Source organism: Canis lupus, chromosome 4, assembly GCF_011100685.1.
Source record: "Canis lupus familiaris isolate Mischka breed German Shepherd chromosome 4, alternate assembly UU_Cfam_GSD_1.0, whole genome shotgun sequence".
NCBI lineage: Eukaryota > Metazoa > Chordata > Mammalia > Carnivora > Canidae > Canis > Canis lupus.
Window position 1 is genome coordinate 59,963,122 of NC_049225.1, and position 19,485 is coordinate 59,982,606.

A 19,485-nucleotide genomic window follows, 5' to 3' on the forward strand; every position below is an offset into this window, starting at 1 on the left:
TATAGCTAATATTACACCTAATGATTGGTGAAAGACTGAATGTCTTCCTCCTAAGATGAGGAACAAGATGACAATATCTGCTCTGACCATTTCTAGTCAATATTGTACTAGAGATCCCAAACAGTACAGTAAGAAAAAAGAAATAAGGAATCCAGATGAGAAAGGAAGAAATAAAACTGTCTTTATTCACAAACAAAACTATGTAGAAAATACAACAGAAACTACAAATGTTAAAGTTGTGAACACAAGTTTAATATGCAAAATAAAAGTTGTAGAATGTAAGTTTAATATGCAAAAAAAGTCAACTATGTTATTATATATTAGTAGTGAATAATCAGATATTGAAAAGTTTTGAACTACCAATTATAACAGCACTAAAAACCTTAAAATATTTAGGGAGAAATTTCAGCTCAGATGCTGCAGTATGTGATGAGGAAAACCATTAACTGAGAATCAAAAGACCAGAGTCCTGGTTCTGGCCTGTTTTGCAGCTCAGTGTCTTTGAATCATAGAGTCCTTCCCCTTCTCTAGGCCTTTTTTCTAATCTGTACAATAATAGGATTGAATCAGATCAGTGGCCCTCAATTTTTCTATACCACATATACTTCTGAAAATTTGGTAAGAGGCACTGAATCTATCCCAGGTAAATGTTCTTAAAGAGAAAAATTTGTATGTATCTTGAGGAGTTTAAGATCCTGCAGAGCTCCATTCAAAGACTCTCCTCACCACCCCCACACCCACTAAAGAATACCTGGAGCAGGTGATTTGAGACCTTTGGCAGTCCTATCTCCCTCAACGTCATCAAGACTTTTAGAAAATTACGAGGGGGAGAATTCTTACAGAGCCCTTATCTCCATTAACTCTCCACACACTGACCAGTTTGATGGAGGTGGGGTTCTCCACAACTGAGTAGGCAGGAAGAGGCAACATGATGAACTGTGTGGCTGGCACAGAGGAGCTACTCTCACTGGAATCCTGTGGGCACAACGGAGAGAAGGACAGTTATGGAATGAAGAACACCCAGGGCCGCCCACAACACAGACTGATCGAGTTCAATAATCACAAACAATGTGCTTATCCAAAAAGATGAATCTATCTCAAAACTTTAAGAACAAAAATAAGACAGAGTAAACTGTTATCGCAGAGAATGCGGACTATCCTCATTTTAAAGATGAGAAAACTGAGGTCTTAAGAAACTTAAGACTCCTAAAAATCACATAAGCAGTTAGTGAAAGAACCCAACTGTTCTGACCCTGCCAAGTGTTCTTAACATCCTATTGATCTAGCTTAACTAGGCAGGTGGCATGCTTCATTATCATAAATAGCACTAAGGCAGGAACAATAAAATGGATTTAGGTCTAACACAGATTCCTTTGCATGGGGCTACAATGCTCTCGTACTTATAGGTCATCCTATATTCCTCTTGACCGGGGCAGAACTCCTCCTCTCTGAGGATGCCACACTACCCAGGGTAATAGAAGGCGTGGTGGTAGCTCCCCTGCTTCTGGGGGGACCAGGCTGTGGGATTGCTGAAACTGCTCTTTTCCTTCAACCGGGAATGGCTGGACTTATGCCACTGGAGAGACTTCCCTCTTAACTATCGTTCTTATCAACCTGGCCTTGAAGAGAGCTTTCTTTTTCCTACCCACTCTGCACCCAGGAAGACTATTTGGAAATTCTCCTACTAAACAGTTCAAGGTGCCATTGTGTCTGCTGACACAATCTTCAGGGAACATAAAATCCTAATAGCCTGAGAGATCCTGGCTTTGATTCATGGATAGCCTGTATTATTTAAATGCTGTTACATACTTCAGGTACTCTCATGTGAAGAAAGTCCTGGCTATGCTGGGCAAAAGGAGTTGGTTGAGTGCTTAAGAAACTGAGGAGAACTTTAAGTAAGCCCAGGGGCAAAAGGTTCAAGAGGACTGTAGTCCTACTAGAAGTCCACACCAGTACTCTTAATCACCACTGCACAGTGCTAGCTGCCTTTGTAGTAGTTCCAGATAAACCAAAAGAGACATCAGTACAAAGTCACTTACCCTCATGACAGTTACCACTGACATGCTCTCCCCAACCTGGGGGTGGGGCACAGCCAGGCTTCCAGAGGGGAGGTCTGGTGAGCCATTCACTAAGGTCTCTTCAATTACCAGGCTTGTCTGGTATGGTTGGTGGCTCTCCCCTACCTCCAGGGAAGCCTCCTCCAGGAGCACATCCTGGCTGAGGATCTCTGAGGTGGTGATCTCTTGTACGACACCCGGCTGGGCAAGGGCTCCCACCTCCTCAGCTAGGGCCTCCACAGCCAGGCACTGCTCTGCCATGCCCGCATGGCTGGGCACTGCCTCCGGGGCAGTGTTGGACACAAGCGATGGTCCTTTAGGGGACATCTGGTTCTGGGCCACACAAAGCTCTAGCTGAGGGCAGTTGCGGTCCTCCTGCAGGCTGCTCTTGGGGATGATGATATAATCTGAGCGGGGGAGGATCTTGCGGAAACCTGGGATGTCCGGAACAACAGCAGTCAGTGCAGAGAGCTTGGAGTTCTGAGGGCCAGGAAGCCGGTGAGGGGGAGACAAGCAGAGATAAATGTAGTTAAGACCACATGCACATATATTTATGATTACATTTTTCAGTTTTTGGATTATTTTCTGCAAAAGGGACCAGAAAGACTCCTCTCTTGACCTAAGATTTTGAGAGGGTCAGCCTCTGCCAACAGCAACGCTGTCTTCCTCTGAACCACACTTAAGCCCATGTAGCTTACTTGCTCAATCACACAGGAGCTCATAACAGGGATCAGACTCTGGAAAGGGCAATGATCTCGGCATTCGAAACTGGGAGCTGGAATCCCAAATCTGCACAGCCTTGAGCAAATACTTTCCACTTTTATGTCTTGCTGCCCTATCGGAATATAGTTATTTATGAGCTCCTTTCCAGCTCTGATACTTTAGAATTCCAAGGTAGTAGAATGTATAATGTTCAGTAAAACCCCCAAAAGCATAAAATACAAGCCAATAGGCCATACTGGACCTCAAGACAGAAAGCAAGGGTTCTGATAACACTGGTTTCTCCCAGACTTACAGAGCAGAAAATGAACTGATCTCTTCACGAGAGAAAGGATGTATGGATGGGGATATCTGACAAGGACCTGAATATACTGGGGGATACAAATATTAACACTGACTAGGATCTTAAAGTTTAGAAAATACTGTCCTGACCTTAACAATGCTATTAAGTTGGGTAATATTACTATTCCTATTGAAGCTCAGAGAGATAAACCTTCTCCAAATACAAAATCAGTAAGTCGTAAAGCTAGGATTCCAAGCCAGGTCTTCTAAGGAGCAAGGAAACCAGGTACTAGAAGTGCAACCTTTCATGGCTAAGGAAAAGGTACTTTTGTTTTTTATTTTTTTCAAATTAAGCTTCAAGTTACCCAATAAGGAAAACAGAAAAGTTCAAAGTCAAGTTAAATGAAAGCTGAAATTAAATGGAAATCATTTCAGATGCATCTTTTAAAAGGAACACTAAGTCCATTACAAAAGGATCCTTAAATACATCAAAAGCAAGAAGTCGATGAGACTACTTAAGGTACAAAGGAAGCACTCAGAGATGAAAGTTGAAAGAAGCACTCAGATGAAACATAAAAGCAGACAGGCCAAATCCTTTATGGAGCCTTTACTGAAGAGATAATGGAGAAATGACATTCTCAAGTCACCCTTTGAAGCAGACAGGTCAGAACAAGATTAAATGGTAGCAAATGCATAGAATGATCTGGACTTAATCAACAAATCCAGGCACCTAGACACCACGGCGGCCTGAATGACATGGAACCACTGGTCCAGCAAGAGACTAGAAGGGCTGCCGAGAAACCAGGCTGCCAGTAGGTCTCTGACAGGCTCCCAAAGTATGCAGGCTAGAGGGTCTCACCTTCATACCAGGCAATCTGAGAGAGGTCAAACACGGCACCCCAAAGCCTTACCTAGTCTTGGCATATTCAGACGCTCATTAAATCACGCCTTTTCTTATTATATGGTCACTGGACACTTAACCTACTAAAGAGTGATATTTACTGACCAAGGCAATATGTGCCAAGGGCTCAGCTAGGTCCCTTATATTATCTATTTTAAACATTGTGATACTATTATTCCCCACTTTCAGATGAGGAAATGAAGACTCAAAGGTTAAATGATTCTTCCAAGGTCACAGTTAGTAAATATCAGAGCTAATTCATTCATGTCTTGATAATAGCAGTAGAGATAATAGTAGCTATAAAGTCCCAGACAAGAAAAAAATCATTGTAGATGATTTATATAAAAAACGTCTTATAAGTATTAACCTACATTAGTGTCTAGCTTTAAAACGGTTATCCCTCTGGGAAAATGTAACATTTTCTTGTACCAGGGCAGAAGGTTGCTGACTTTATGATGGGGAAACCACAGAGAGTAAGTGCACTTTTCCTAGACTTCACTTGCCCTCCCCTCTAAACTGTCCCCCAGATTCAGTTTAGAAACAAATCATCTGGGCAGCCTGGGTGGCTCAGCGGTTTAGCACCTGCCTTCAGCCCAGGGCCTGATCCTGGAGATCCGGGATCGAGTCCCATGTCAAGCTCCATGCAGGGAGCCTGCTCCTCCCTCTGCCTGTGTCTCTGCCTCTCTCTCTCTCTCTCTCAATAATAAATAAATAAAATCTTTAAAAAAAAAAAAAAAAAAAAAGAAACAAATCATCTAAAGGAAGGGGTATGGACTGGTATCTCCAAGACTTTAGATAACACAAAACTTTTCCAGAAGAGGAATGCCAAGCCAATAAGAGCAAGTCATTTAAATGGCAGTGGCAGATGGCCTCCACTAAGGGAAAACACAACCTCTTCTGCTATAACATAGCTGTTGCATTCCTAAAGAATCTGTGCTCTATATTATCAAAAAAGAAATCAGAGGGATCCCTGGGTGGCGCAGCGGTTTGGCGCCTGCCTTTGGCCCAGGGCGTGATCCTGGAGACCCGGGATCGAGTCCCACATCGGGCTCCCGGTGCATGGAGCCTGCTTCTCCCTCTGCCTGCGTCTCTGCCTCTGTCCCTCTCTCTCTCTCTCTCTCTGTGACTATTATAAATAAATAAATTAAAAAAAAAAAAGAAATCAGAAATAATATTTTAAATGAAAAGAGGAGTTAAGGTTAACCTTGCAATAACAAGGTTGTTTTTCCTGCAGGAATCTCAGTCTAACAAAAAACCAGCGGTACAAATAGTTGTCAGTGTTATGTTACTATTAACTAGAAATACAAAATGGCTGACAAACTGGAACACCTCCTCATGCATTCTTTATTTCAAGCCTGTCTCCTCCATCATCTTCGGCTTCTGGCATAGTGCATAACCACCAGTGGTAACTGAAGAACATCACATTATACAAGGCAGCTGTATCTACTTCCAAGCTCCCCAGCCCAATTGCTGATTACATTTTTAAAACTGACACCAATCAGTAGAACACATACTCATGACCTTCAATGAATAACATGAACCCATGGTGCAGGAGAAATGCCTACATAAGCTACTCCATTAAGATAGGTAAAACTGACTCAACTCAAAGTTTGCTCAAGAAGAGAAAAGGAAAAAGGAAAACAGGGGGTGGGGGCTTCCCAAGGCCTTCCCTACTGACCCAATGGAGAAATTAGCTGGGAAAAAAATTACTTACAGGATCCAAGCCTTCTTTCTCTAGTTTGGCTTTCTCCAGGTAATAACTCCTTTCCGCCACGCTGAGGAGCCTCCAACTTTCACTAATCTTCTTATTGATCTCAGACTGAGGGAGGTGGGGGAGTTCCTGCTGCACTTTCAAGTAGATGTCGTAATAGTATAGAAGGTAAGCCGACCTAAAGGAAACAAGGATTTCTTAAGATTTTCCTTCATTCAACCAGTAAGTAGTTCAATGGTCAGGTCTGAGAGTGAAGAGGCAAAAACCTAGCTTTTCATTTCAAAGCACTTATCTAAATATGGGCTGAAGCAAACAAAGAAAAGCCCCAGATAGTATATAGGAGGTTTCTCCCTCCAGAAACCTGGAAGCAAAAGCTTGTCTGATTTACTTTTCCATGGACTACTTTTTCTGCAGGAATGATTGGCTTTAAAGGTCAGTATGAGCAGATACACATGTGCCCTGTCATCCCACTATCAGAAAAGGTTACTCATGGAGCTAATCAGTCTGGTTATGGCCCCCCCCACACAAGCTTTACTCCTCTACACAGCCTCTGATCACCTCACGGGTCAACAGCACCTCCCGAGAGCTGAGAAACGGAAGTAAATTAACTACCAAAGTAACCCAAAAGTGGTGACCTCAGCAAGAAGTTGGAGTGTCCAGTTAAGAGGGAGATTAGAGCTAGAACATGGATAATCTTTACACATATCACTGGTACTACTCATAACGCTGTACATGAATTTCATTAATTCTCTATTTTCAATCCTTAAATGTTGACAATGTTAATAATAAATAACATACTTCATTTGTACACAGCTTCCACCATTTGTATTGTACAATTTCCTATGAGAGCCTGAAAACATGATCAAGATCCAGCCCAGGAATGGCAACTGATGGTATCAATCAACCACTTCCTATTCCCCATCTCCCTCTCCCCACAACACCAATGCCCATCCAGAGACTTCAACAACAGGCACAGCACCCTCGGTGAATCCAGACACAGCCTAAAGTCTTCCTCAACACAGTTCTCCAAGCAGCTTGTGTTTATAAATGTCAGCTACCAAAAGGTGTTGGCTAACCTGGGTTTCTTGGCCTTTTCTCCATGTATTTTATACTTTTTCTTCTTCTTGGGTGGCCCAGGGGAGGTATAACAGTAGGCTTCCTCAATTTCCTCCATCACGACAGTTACCTCAGTACCATCATATGATGCATCCATGGCTAGAGGAAAAGTCAAATACAAACAGGTTTCAAGAATTTATCCTAAAGGTGGCAGCCACTTGATCCAATGATCCCCTATCCCTGCTAGGGCCTCAAGGTTGTCATCTCCCAAACTCAGCAGATCCTAAAAAGCACTGGGAGTACTTAAGAAACATACAGAACCCAGGGTTCCACCTCAGCTCTTCTGAATCAGAATCTCCAGAGGGTATGGAACTCTATATGCTTAAGTACCTCCGGTGATTTCTCTGACCAGGCAAATTTAGGATCACTAGCTTTGACAGCTCATTTGCTTATATTCACTCACGAGATATAGTAATTCTTCAACTCAAAGATTAGGCCCACAGTACAAGAATTCCACATGGTAACGGGTGAAAGGAATACTTGGCCAGTAGTCAGAAGTTCTGGACCTTCTCTCATGTTTAATTACCTTAAGCAAACTGCCTCACTGATTCATTCAGTTATTCATAAGATATGAAGTGCCTATATGTAAGACATTTCTTTACACCCTGCCAGCTTGTGTGACTTTGAACAGGTCCTTTAGCTATTTCAGGTTCAATTTTTTCACATATAAAAAGATAGGTATCTCACCCATCTTAGTACAGATTTATGGTGACAAGGCTCAAAAGATATTATAGATATAACTCTATTTGAGAACAGTCAAGTGCTACACAAAAGAAAGGGTTCACCAGTAAAGATTAATAACTTATGGCTGAGGTGCTTAATGACCCGCCTAAGGCCACCACACCCAAACAGGGACTTGAAAGACAAGATTTTTTTTTTTTTTAATTCAAAAAGCCAACTCTCTAAGCCTTCTTTTGTTATACTACACTGCTCCCTATTTCCACTGGCAACCCTCTAAACCAGCACTGTTCAATAAACTTTCTGCAACGATGGAAATGTTCTGTATCTGCGTTCTCCAATACAGCTATTAAACACCTGAAATGTGGTTAGTGTGATTGAGAAACTGAATTGTTTTAATCGTAATTAATTTAAATTAGCCACATATGACTAGTGATAATGGTACTGGACAGCTTAGGTCTAAACAGTAATCTGACAGACCAGCATTAGTTCTCTGGCTTCAGAAACAGAAAATCTAACAACAGCTTTTCCTAGGAAAAGGAAGGCACACACACAAAAAACCCCTGAATGACTAGTTCAAGAACAGTTAGTCTATTTGTGGCCACATTCTTAGTTGGGGTTTTACCCAAAAGACTCAATCCTTGAAGGGAGAAAGGTTTCCAGAAACCACTTCAATTTTATGAGACAGAAATGATACACTGCAGTTGCTCTTAGGATCTGTCAGAAAAGAACTTAGGATTCTGGAAAGACAGAGTTGCGGCAATAAACACAGGATAGATCTGTGTATTACAAACCCACTCACACCTCATTTAAACCTCACTCTACAAATGAGGTATCTGGTAAGGTGAAATGAGAGAAAGAGCACTGCTTGATAACTCGGGAGACCCGGCTCCAAGGCTCAACTCTAACCATGTGATCTCAGACATGTCTACATCCCACCCTGAATTTCAATTGTTCCTCATGTGAGACCAGAAGGCTGAAATCAGTAGCTCCTAAATCTGGGGGAGGCAAGAATACCTCTGAGAATGTTGGGAAAGCCAAAAACTCTCCCCTAGCAAATGCAGACAAACAATAACGTGACCTACAGTTTTAAGGATCTCTCCCAGTTAAAAACACGTTATTCCTAAGGTTCTTTCTTGTTCTGCGTCATCTCTTCATGATTTTCCTTCCCATTTAAGACAAATAAATCCTGCATTCCGCCAGGGTGCAACCCAAGAAGAGAACATAGCCCACAACTTGGTTGGGTAAGCCATAGGCCAGTGCCTTCACAGGGGAAGGGCTAGAGTTCAAATCAAGGCTATCCAGGGCGGGATCTGTGCTTTTTCTCTGCCCCTAACAGTCTTGCAGGGAAGCAGTTAACTGCAGGAGCGCATCTGTAAGGGATGACATCTCGGTTTTACCACCCAGAGCAAAATAATTTAGGAAACATGGTCATTACAACCGCCTTGGGGTGGGGGTGGGGGTGGGGGGCAGGAAGGGACGACTCTGGATTTCTGCTTGTTTGACCACCCCCATTTTCAGCCTGGTTATGAGATTATTTTTCAAACCCTAGGCCTCAGTACAGCAACGCCCAAGAAGGCAGAATAATACAGAGGTTGAAACCAACCGAGGGCTTTGAAAGGCGAAAGCTGAGGATTTAAGTTGCACGTTTCTAGAACACCCACACAGAGCTCTATGACCTTGAGCAACCCATTTGCTCTAAGCCTCGGTTTTCTCATCTGTAAAACAGGATTAAGGGCAGTACATGAAATCTGAGGCGCTTCCGCTGTTCCAGCAGAGGCTCCTCCAAACCTCGGGAGGTGGCCTTTGACAGTCGGGCCGGCGGGGGCCCGGGCTGGCCTCTGGGCGAGCTCCTGTCGCGGCCCGGGTCCCGGATGTCCCGCACGTACCGAGCGCGGGAGTAGCCGACTAGGCGGCCGCTCGCGTCCGTGGCAGGGGCGACGGCACAGGGCTCGGAGCGCCGCGGCAGCCGCCCGAGGTCGCCCGGCAGGTCGGCGGCACCGTGCGGCGCTCGAGGGCGGGCCTTACCCGGAGGAGCGTGCGAGCCGCGCGGCTCACATTCCCGGAGGCGCCCGGCCCGGGGGCTGGACGAGGGGGCTGGCCGGCGCGCTCGCGCTCGCGCTCCCCGCTGTCGGCGAGAGGCGGCTCCGGTCGTGACAGCGGCAACAAGGAAGTGGAGGCGAGGGCTCGCGCGCGCATCCCGGGGGCTGGAGGAGCCCCGGCCCCGCGGCCCCGCCCGGCGACACACGGCGCGGAGTCGCGACAGCTCCTCTCGCTCCCCCTCGTCGGAGTCGCGACGTGGGGTCGCGGAGGGCGCGTGTGGGGCACGGGTTCGCCCCGCAGGCTCTTCGCCGACGCCTGCCGAGGGCCCCGGGGGTCAAGCCCCGGGGAGCCCGAGGGAGACGGCAGGACCACGGGCGTCCCCGCAGCACCGGTTCGGCGGCGGCGGCGGCGGCAGCGGCGGCGGCGGCGGCGGCGGCGGCGGCGGCGGCAGCGGCGGCGGCAGCACACCTCGGATCGCCAGGGAGACCCTTCCCGGCGGCCCTCGCGGCGCACCGGAAGCGGCCGGCCGCGCGTGACTGCGTGCGTCCCCTGGCGCATGCGCGACAGTGCGGCCCTCGTGGAGGGACGGGCCCCCGGGCACTGCCTAGACGCCCGAAGGGGGCTGATGAGGCGGACGGACTGTTTCCGGCTAGAGGTTCCGGGACGAGGAGGAAGCTGCGGCCGCCCGCGGTGGGACGCGCAGGCCGCTTAGCCCCGGGCGTTGCCGTGGGGCGCTCAGGTAACCGGGGCGGGGCTGTGCCGAGCGCGGGAGGTCGAGGCCCCGCCTCGCCTCTCCGGGCCGCGTCGGGCCCCGGGGAGCCCCCGCAGCACCCGGTCAGCGCGGTGTTGGAGGCCCGACCCCGACCCCGACCCCGGCCCCGCCCAGCCCGCCCCTGCGCGTTCAGGATGCGGCTCTCGCAGCTTAGTGCCGCATCGCGCCGTCCGCCCCACCGTCCCACACACACACTTAGGTGGGGAGTTCCTCGAGTGATTGAAACCGCGCCCAATGACCAAGTGGAGAGGCTCTGCAATCAGACAAGGATGCTGTACGTTTCTCCCGCCAGCGTCGCAGACTGTTCTACGTTTGGACAAGTCCTTGCACGACCCCACCCCACCCCCACTGTCTTGCAAGTGTATTTCCAATCTGCATACTTTCCTCCTTGGACCACTGTCCCCAGTCTCCTAGTCACCACTATCCCCCCTCCTGGATCGATGCAGTGTCTTCCCACCTCCCCTCTTGGCGCTCTGCAGTCCATTCTCCACGCAACAGGCCGATTGATCTTTTTGCATCTTTTTTGCGCCGTAACTGATTCAGTCAGTCCCTGCTCAAAACCTTCCAGTGTCTTTTCATTCACGTAGAATAAAATTCGAACTTCGCTTGACTTACCAGACGCTGGCCTGGCTCTTACGTCATTCTCTTCTCAGGTCACCTCTCCATATTGGTAGTTCCCAGAACAAGGTGTGTAGTACTGTATGTTCAGAACGCTGGCTTCGTGCTGAGTCTCCCTGGATTTGAAAATCCCAAGTCCTGCCGCTGTGTCAGCTGTATTAAAGCATGTAAAGTAACAAATTCTGATTACGAAGTAGATCTTCAATAACTGGTTTCCATCCCTTCAGTTGGTTCCCAATCTCTGTAAAAATGGCACGACCATCCATTGATGGCTCAGTGCTCCGGCCAGAAATCTGGCAGTTATCCTGAACTCCTCTTGCAGTTGACATCTAGTCCATTAGCAAGATCTGCAAAAACATAGTCCCTAACCAACTGCTTCTTACCATATCCACGATTACTGTAGTCCAAGCCACCATTATCGCACATCTGGACTCCTGCAGCAGCCTCCTAACTAGTCCCCTGCTATTTCTCTCAATTCCATTCTTTACCTAGTAGTTGTCTTTCTTCTTCCTTAAAATCCTTCAGTAGCTTCCCTTTGCATTCAAAGTACTGTATCCCAACTGTCTGTGGCCTACTAACCTAGCTTGCCTTTATCTTCAGATTTAGGGCCACCTCGTAGGAAAATGGATTTTACCCATTAGGTTCTCCATTTTGCAACCAAAGGACTCTTCTAAAGTGCAAATCTGATGGCATCATTTAAATAAACAGACCTCTATGGACTCTATTGTCCCAGGATCAAGCTAGAATTTCTATGATCTGGCTCTTGTGTTTTCTCCAAAGACTTTTTTCCCTGGACCATGCCATCTTGTTTTCTATACTACTTTGTTGCCTTTACACATATTTCCTTCTATCACATGAACTCCCACTTGTTTATACTTTAAGGTCCGACATCAGTATCATTTCTTCTTTGAAGCACACTACCCATCCGTGTCCCACCCAGTTGATCATCCTCATTTCCGTATTCTAGTTCATAAGGACTCTGTAACCTCTTATAGTTTTCATGCACTCCAGTGTTCATCTTCCCTGCTTCCCGGATAGGCTTCTCAATGGTGAGCAGTATGCTCCTTCCGTCTTTGGTTGGCTGGCATCGAGCACAGTGCTTTGCACACAGAGGATGCCAAGAATGGATAGATACTTGTGTGGAGGTGGTGGTAGGAGTCAGCCCTTGCAAAGGGGCAGTCACAGCAGCTTCTCTTGTCCTTTGAGGACTCTCATGATAAAATGTCTTCACAGGCAGTTACCAAAACTGCTACTGCCTGATTATGTTTACTTCCTTCATGGTCATATAACACTCTATAATTATCTTATTTATCTGTTCTTATTTTGTTTATCTTACTCCAACGTATTGTATGTTTCATAAGGGCAGGGACCTTGACTGTGTTGTTCATCACTGTATCCTTACCACTTGGCACCTATAAATATTCACTAAATGAATGTGTGGCTACCAGAAACATTCCCTCACTGAAAATCCATCCAAGCCAAATAGTGATAGAGCTTTGAAGATCTGATTTGGGTGGAATATCCAGCAGGATTATGGAATTGCAAAAATGGCACTAATTGAGTCACGAAATCTGAGCTGTATGAACTTGAGTAAGTCCCTTCTCTGAGCCTCAGTTTCTGTTATAAAATGACCCAGGTAATAACACTTTGAATTTATACAGTGCACTGCTGTTTGTAAACCTCTTTTACCATATATCATTTCAATCTATTCCCACAATAGAACTGACATTATTTTTATAGAAGCTCCAAAAGTTTAAGTGAACTAGATCCTCTGTAAGATCTCTTCTATTTCAAACACTCCTTGAGCCTATATAAGTAATCCTTACAAAAAGTCAGTTGTATAAATCCTATTTTCTCTTGGCTTTGGCCTTATGTTATCATTTCCTAGTAGGATTTTGAAAAATATGACATCTTTTAGGGGGAATTCATTATCTTTGGTTCCTGACACGTACGCCACATTTTGTCTCCTCAGTTTTCTACACTTGCAGCAAAACAAGCCAAGAGGAGGAACACACTCAGCCCTGGTAGTTGTAACCCAGCACTCATTCTGTGAATATGGCAAACAAGGGGAACAAGAAACGTCGGCAGTTCTCCCTGGAGGAGAAAATGAAAGTTGTGGAAGCTGTAGACTCGGGAAAGAGGAAAGGTGATGTGGCAAAAGAATTCGGTATCACTCCTTCTACTTTGTCTACGTTCTTAAAGGATAGGGCCAAATTTGAAGAGAAGGTACGGGAGGCATCTGTAGGACCCCAGCGGAAAAGGATGAGGAACGCTCTCTATGATGACATTGATAAGGCTGTTTTTGCTTGGTTTCAGGAAATCCATGCCAAAAACATTCTTGTGACTGGTTCTGTCATTCGGAAAAAAGCACTAAACTTGGCCAACATGCTTGGCTATGACAATTTCCAAGCAAGTGTGGGCTGGCTGAACAGATTTAGGGACCGCCACGGAATTGCTTTGAAAGCAGTCTGTAGAGAGGATAGTGACAGATTAATGAATGGTCTAGGAATAGATAAGGTTAATGAGTGGCATGCAGGGGAAATTATAAAACTGATTGCAGACTACAGCCCAGATGATATCTTTAATGCTGACGAGACAGGAGTGTTTTTCCAGTTGCTTCCCCAGCACACGCTTGCTGCTAAAGGGGACCATTGTAGAGGAGGCAAGAAAGCAAAGCAGCGGTTGACAGCACTCTTTTGTTGCAATGCTTCCGGGACTGAAAAAATGAGACCATTGATTGTTGGTAGGTCAGCCAACCCACACTGTCTCAGGAACGTCCATTCCCTCCCATGTGATTATCGAGCCAACCAGTGGGCATGGATGACGCAGGATCTGTTCAATGAGTGGCTGATGCAAGTGGATGCCAGGATGAAGCAGGCAGAGCGCCGCATCCTCCTGCTCATCGACAACTGCTCTGCTCACAACATGCTGCCCCGCTTGGAAAGGATTCAGGTGGGCTACCTGCCCTCTAACTGTACTGCCGTCCTGCAGCCACTGAATCTCGGCATAATTCACACCACGAAAGTGCTGTACCGAAGCCACCTCCTGAAACAGATCCTCCTCAAGCTCCGCAGCAGTGAAGATCACAAAGAGGTGGACATTAGGCAGGCCATTGACATGATTGCTGCAGCATGGTGGTCAGTCAAGCAGTCCACGGTGGTGAGATGCTGGCAGAAGGCAGGCATCATCCCTATGGAACTGATGGATTCTGACACAGAAGCAGCAGTCAGTGAACCAGAGGTAGCCATTGAGAAGTTGTGGCACTCCGTGGCTATTGCCACTTGTGTCCCCAATGAAATCAATGTCCAGGACTTTATCACTGCAGATGATGACCTCATCATCTCGCAAGAGCTGATAGACGCAGAGGTCATCCCAGGCATGGAGGTTGGTGAAAATACAGATGAAGCCGGAAGTGAAGAGGAAGAGGAGGCATCTTTAGCACAGCAGCCAAAAATCACCATCACAGAGGCCATCTCAAGTGTACAGAAACTTAGACAGTTCCTTTCCACTTGCATAGGGGTTCCTGATGCCATTTTTGGACAGCTGAATGGTATTGATGAATACTTAATGAGAAAAATGACACAAACTCTTGTTGATTCCAAAATTGCAGATTTCCTTGAAACAAAATAACATAGGCATTTCCTACCTCTATTCATTTTGAAAATGTAGTTTATGAGAATAAAGTTTTTTTTTTTTTAAGATAGGCTATTGAACTTAAAATGTAAGCAATATTATAATGACAACATTCCAGTCCTCTGAAATAATCAGGAAACTTCCTTGAGTGGAATCTGTAAATGAAATTTGACTAATGTGTGTTATCTTTTGATTAATCAAGTGGTTCCCAAAGTTGTCTGCACCTAAGGATCTCTTGAGGATCTTTAAAAAATTTCCAAAGCACAGGCCTTATCCCAGACCAATGAAATCACAATCTATGGTGCTGGGTCACAAGCCTTAGTAGTTTGTAAAACTCCCCAGGTGATTCCAATGTCCAGAAAAGTTTGGAAATTACTGTGCTGACCACAGGAAAATCAAGCACACTGTGGGTCTGGAGCTCAGTGGTTTCCAAATGTTAGCTCACTTGGAAGGTTTGCTAAAACCCAGATTGCTGGGCTCTACCTCCAGTCTTCTGATTCAGTGGGTCTTAGATGGGGCCCCAAAATTTGCATTTCTAACCAGTTCCCAGGTCATGCTGATGCTAATGTGGTCCAGGATCCCTACTTTGAGAACCACTGGTCTAGCTGGATTCTAGTACTTCTCCCTTCAGCCAACCAACTGAATACTCACACTAGCAAAAGAAAAAGAGGGGAGCATTAGCTGTTCTTATTCCGGATCCACTAACTCCTTTCTACTGATTTGGTAACTCTAGAATCTTCTTAGCTTTTCTCTTGGATGCCCCACCAGCTAACCAAGTAGTGAGTAGAGGTACATCTGTCTGTGCCCAAAGCATTGACAGGAGCCACCGAGCATATTAACACATCTCGTAATGCTTGAGGCTTGTTACCCAGAGGGAGCTGGGGCACAGGAGAATTTGAGAATTAAGGAGAAGGTATGATACAATGTAGGGGGCCTTGTATATCAGAATCCTGGGAGAGAACATACAGCTTTGTGTACCTCTGACTTTCCAGACAAGGTGAGAGGGAAGTTTGTGGGAGAGAGGACACGTGTGACAGGATTTGGATTGGTCCCTGTTTGGATTATTCACGCTGCTCTCCACACCTGTGGATAATCCAGCCCAGATTTTGTGATTAAGATGAAGGCACACTGTTTGCCTTTGTTAAAATCACTTCACCTTTAATTCCTTTATGTTTGTTCTGCATAGACGTCTGCAAGAGCAGAGTTGATTTTAAATTATTTAGAGCTACATAAATTTATAATCAGATTTATATTAAAGTTTTTCTCCTATAAAGAAGTCATTCTTAATATCCTTTATAACCCTAGTATCTGTTCCTAATATGGAAGATAAGTGTCTCTTTCATTTTTAGAAGATACATACAAATACCTGTCAGTGTTGTAGTATAGTTTTTCCTTTCATACAGGTTAATTTTGTGGTTACTTCAGGAACCCATTGCAATTCAGTTATTTTTCTTTCTGTAATCATTTAATCAAAACATATATAAGGCAGATATATCATAGAATGTATGGCTCAGCGGTTTAGCGCTGCCTTTGGCCCAGGTCATGATCCTGGAGACCCAGGATCGAGTCCCACGTCGGGCTCCCTGCATGGAGCCTGCTTCTCCCTCTGCCTGTGTCTCTGCCTCTCTCTCTCTCTCTCTGTCTCTCATGAATAAATAAAATCTAAAAAAAAAAAAAAAAAGTACGGCTTCCATGTTGAACAAAACAACAATCACAAAAAGCATATTTAAATGGATTTTTGAAACCTTATTTTGTATATTTTTCCTTTTAACAAGTATAATTTTAATTAAAAGTACTACACATATTTTAAATCCCTAACACTTCAGAAAGGAAAATAGTGTCTTCTGGCTAAGTCCTGTGGTTCCACTTATTGACAGCAACTTCACTACGTTGCTGTGTCATCGTTTTGTGTCAGGATTACTGACACAATTTCAAATTCCTTTCTTCACCTTTCTTCTGTTTGGCACATAATGTTAGATCTATTGACATCCTGCCATTTCCCCTGCCTGAGTGTCTGTAGTAATTCTCAAATGCCTAAAATAAATAAATAAATACAAGACTAATTATTCAGTTGAGTTTTAGCACCCTCTAGAGTTGGCTACAACCTACATTTCCAGCTTGCTTGCTCAGTACAATTCAGTGTGGGCACTGCCCCCGATAGGCGGTTTTCTTTCACTCTGTACCCACGTGTGCTGGCATGATTTCACTTGAATGCCTCCCCCTGCTCTCTACCAACGTAGGTCCTCCACAAAACCCCTTCAAGAACTGGAGTTCTCTTTCATAGCCTTTTTTGAAGATTCAGTACCTGTTTTACCCTTTTCTCAACTCCTTGGCACTTACAGTCTCTACCAATTTTTATCAATGAAAAAATATTTTTTTATCAATGTTTCGTGGCTCTTGGACTAGACTGTAAGCTCCATGGAAGCAGGGACCTTTGGTTATAACCTTAATGGTGCCTAGCACTGTGCTGGGCCCATCACAGGCACTTCAATAAACATTTGTGTATAAATTGATATATACATATAATGCGTCAATGCCACCTTTTTATAAAACTGCATGAAGCACTGATTCTATTAGAAAATGACTTGAAGATAGGGTAAGGCTGTCCTCTATTTGATTTAATTTTTTTTTTTTTTTTTTTTTTTTTTTATTTTTTTATGATAGTCACAGAGAGAGAGAGAGAGAGGAGAGAGAGGCAGAGACACAGGCAGAGGGAGAAGCAGGCTCCATGCGCCGGGAGCCTGACGTGGGACTCGATCCCGGGTCTCCAGGATCGCGCCCTGGGCCAAAGGCAGGCGCTAAACCGCTGCGCCACCCAGGGATCCCCTGTCCTCTATTTGAAAGAATTTGCAAAAATTTTCCATGGATATTATTGCCTCAAATAGTATTCCAGTCCAGATTATCATCTGTTTTTTGATAGTGAATAGTTCCAATATATAAAGTTAAGCCTATTTCCTTCCACATAAAGTCATTGCAGGATTTACACACATAAGACTTTGGGGGCGAAAGCTTTAAGTGCCTTGCACATAGTAGTACTCAGTAAATATGTGCTTAAACTTGCTTAAAAAAAATACCATGTTCTTGATTCATTTAATATATCATAATGAATTAAACCCTTGTAGGTGGAAATTATAGCCAAAAGAGAGAGCTTCTGTAGTCTGGTTTACACTGGCTAAACGTTTTACTTTGATTCTGTTGGTACATTATGGTTTTGTTTGATACTTTGTTTTTTAAACTAAAAGAGGTTGCTATTATCCCTTCTGAATCAGCTGTTTCATCAGGCCTGTATAGCTTCTCCCTGACTCTCTGGTCCCTCCTTCCCCACTTGATTTATTTCGCCCCAGTTGACCAATTCACTCGGTAGGCCAACATTCTGGAACTAGGCATCTACCTCAATTGAGCTATTATGAGGAAAAGAAAGTATATCTGGCAACAAGCAGTATTCTACAAATGTTATGTCATTACTATCCATCCTTATTTGGAACTTTACAAGTACTATCTAAAGGCAGGGCCCTCCCTTACCAGACTTTCCTTTCACTAACAGATTTTGGGGTTTAGTGTTCCAGAACCAGCAAGCCTGATTATTAGATAAAACTCAAGTTTTCTTTGCCCTGTTCTTAAGATGGGCTCTTTCATTAAAAAAGAAGAAAGCTGAGAATTGTTGCCTATTACATGCCAACCACCATTTTACTCCTTGTCATTCAATCTTTCCAGAAAATTGTAATGCAAAAGGACGAATGGGCTCAGATAATGAATTCCAAAGTTGCATAACAATTAAAGAATTGTTCAGGCTACCAGAAGCCACATAGTTCTTTGAAGTGGAATGTGGTAGCATATTCTGGCCACCAGAGGGCAGAGGGAGACTATATAATGGAGACCACTTAGCCAACTCCAGAACCCTTGGAAACAGCCGCGTGTAATTTCTCTGACATGGTAGAGATTGAAAAGGAAAACAAGGAAAGATAGAAAAGATAGGATGTGAGGCTTGTTCAGGCAACTAAGAAATAATCGTAGCTTGGACTATCTAATCTACCCCATTACACACCTATCCCTCCACCGGGGAACGGGGAATTTTTCCAACCTATTGATAACCACAGGCCATGTAATTGACCCTGGAAAGATAGACATGCTCTGCAGATGAACCAATGTTAGAGCACTAACTATCCACCAAAAATATCTATGCTTGGACCTTATACCCACTGCCGGCCATAGAGGTTTTAAGGATGAAATACAGGGGCCCATCTTCAGCGAGTCCAGTTAGTAGGTGAGATAGAAAGGAAAAAATAATAGAGTGGTAAATGCCATTTTAGAGAATATGGAGAGATGAAGTCCAAACGAGACTTTGCATGAGAAGAGGAATTCAATAGGAAATATTGCAAGAGCAAAGGGACATTTAGTAAGAAGTATTTGGAAGAGGAGTAAAAAGTTACACATACAGGGCTGGAAGGCTACCCCTGGCAGAAGGAACAGGATATATATATATATAAAGGCCTGGGATATTTTTAAATGGCCCATTTGGGATCATCCAAGGTTGAGCAAAGGGATGTGTGACAGGACAAAAGATTAAAGATGTAAGCAAGGCCAGAGTTTTTAAGGTCTTGTTGGCTATAGTATTGATTCTGAACTTACTCTGAAAACACTGTAGAACCACTTAGAAGTAACAAAGGTCTTTTTTTTTTTTCTTTAAGAAAATAATTGATAGTGTGGGCTGGGTTATAGATAAATAGATTAACTAGTAAGGCTGTGGAATTGTCCTGAAGATAAATGAACATTGAGGGCAAGAAAGAGATGTTAGATTTCAGACTCTTACCAGGTAGATGGACTTGGTGATGGAGTTGAAGAGGAATATTCTAAAATTTTCTAGGTTTCTGGCTTGAGTTGCTGGGTCATGCCATGATCAAGACAGGTTAACGGAGAAAGAGAAGATGAGTTTGAGGATGTGTTGCATGTGAGG

The 19,485-nt window shown here is 44.5% G+C and overlaps 2 protein-coding genes across 5 annotated transcripts in view; one reads left to right on the forward strand and one right to left on the reverse strand.

The window, feature by feature from the left end:
• The window catches only part of HMGXB3 (HMG-box containing 3), a 47,050-nt gene extending 37,407 nt beyond the window's left edge, over nucleotides 1-9,643 (reverse strand). The window contains exons 1-5 of one of the 3 annotated variants that reach the window (XM_038535048.1): nucleotides 9,494-9,643; nucleotides 6,748-6,886; nucleotides 5,675-5,849; nucleotides 2,040-2,537; nucleotides 877-975 (exon numbers count right to left, since the gene is read on the reverse strand). In XM_038535048.1, coding sequence (XP_038390976.1) covers nucleotides 877-975; nucleotides 2,040-2,537; nucleotides 5,675-5,849; nucleotides 6,748-6,884 — 909 coding nt within the window. In that variant the 5' untranslated portion in view covers nucleotides 6,885-6,886; nucleotides 9,494-9,643. Of the gene's footprint in view, nucleotides 1-876; nucleotides 976-2,039; nucleotides 2,538-5,674; nucleotides 5,850-6,747; nucleotides 6,887-9,354; nucleotides 9,373-9,493 lie in introns of those variants that run through there. The other 2 variants (XM_038535047.1, XM_038535046.1) reach the window with 2 other exon arrangements.
• A 413-nt stretch (nucleotides 9,644-10,056) lies between these two features.
• On the forward strand, nucleotides 10,057-16,594 carry TIGD6 (tigger transposable element derived 6). Of its 2 annotated transcripts, XM_038535051.1 has the most exons (3): nucleotides 10,057-10,247; nucleotides 10,480-10,554; nucleotides 12,871-16,594. In XM_038535051.1, the coding sequence occupies exon 3, from the start codon at nucleotides 12,954-12,956 to the stop codon at nucleotides 14,526-14,528; it is 1,575 nt and encodes a 524-aa protein (XP_038390979.1). In that variant the 5' UTR covers nucleotides 10,057-10,247; nucleotides 10,480-10,554; nucleotides 12,871-12,953; the 3' UTR covers nucleotides 14,529-16,594. The 2 variants fall into 2 exon arrangements, with proteins under 2 accessions (XP_038390979.1, XP_038390978.1); XM_038535050.1 differs by lacking the exon at nucleotides 10,480-10,554.
• The last annotated feature ends 2,891 nt before the right edge of the window (nucleotides 16,595-19,485 follow it).

Bases quoted from the DNA above. Each gene is read 5' to 3' on its own strand.
- TIGD6 (XM_038535051.1), top strand. From the start codon at position 12,954: ATGGCAAACAAGGGGAACAAGAAACGTCGGCAGTTCTCCCTGGAGGAG.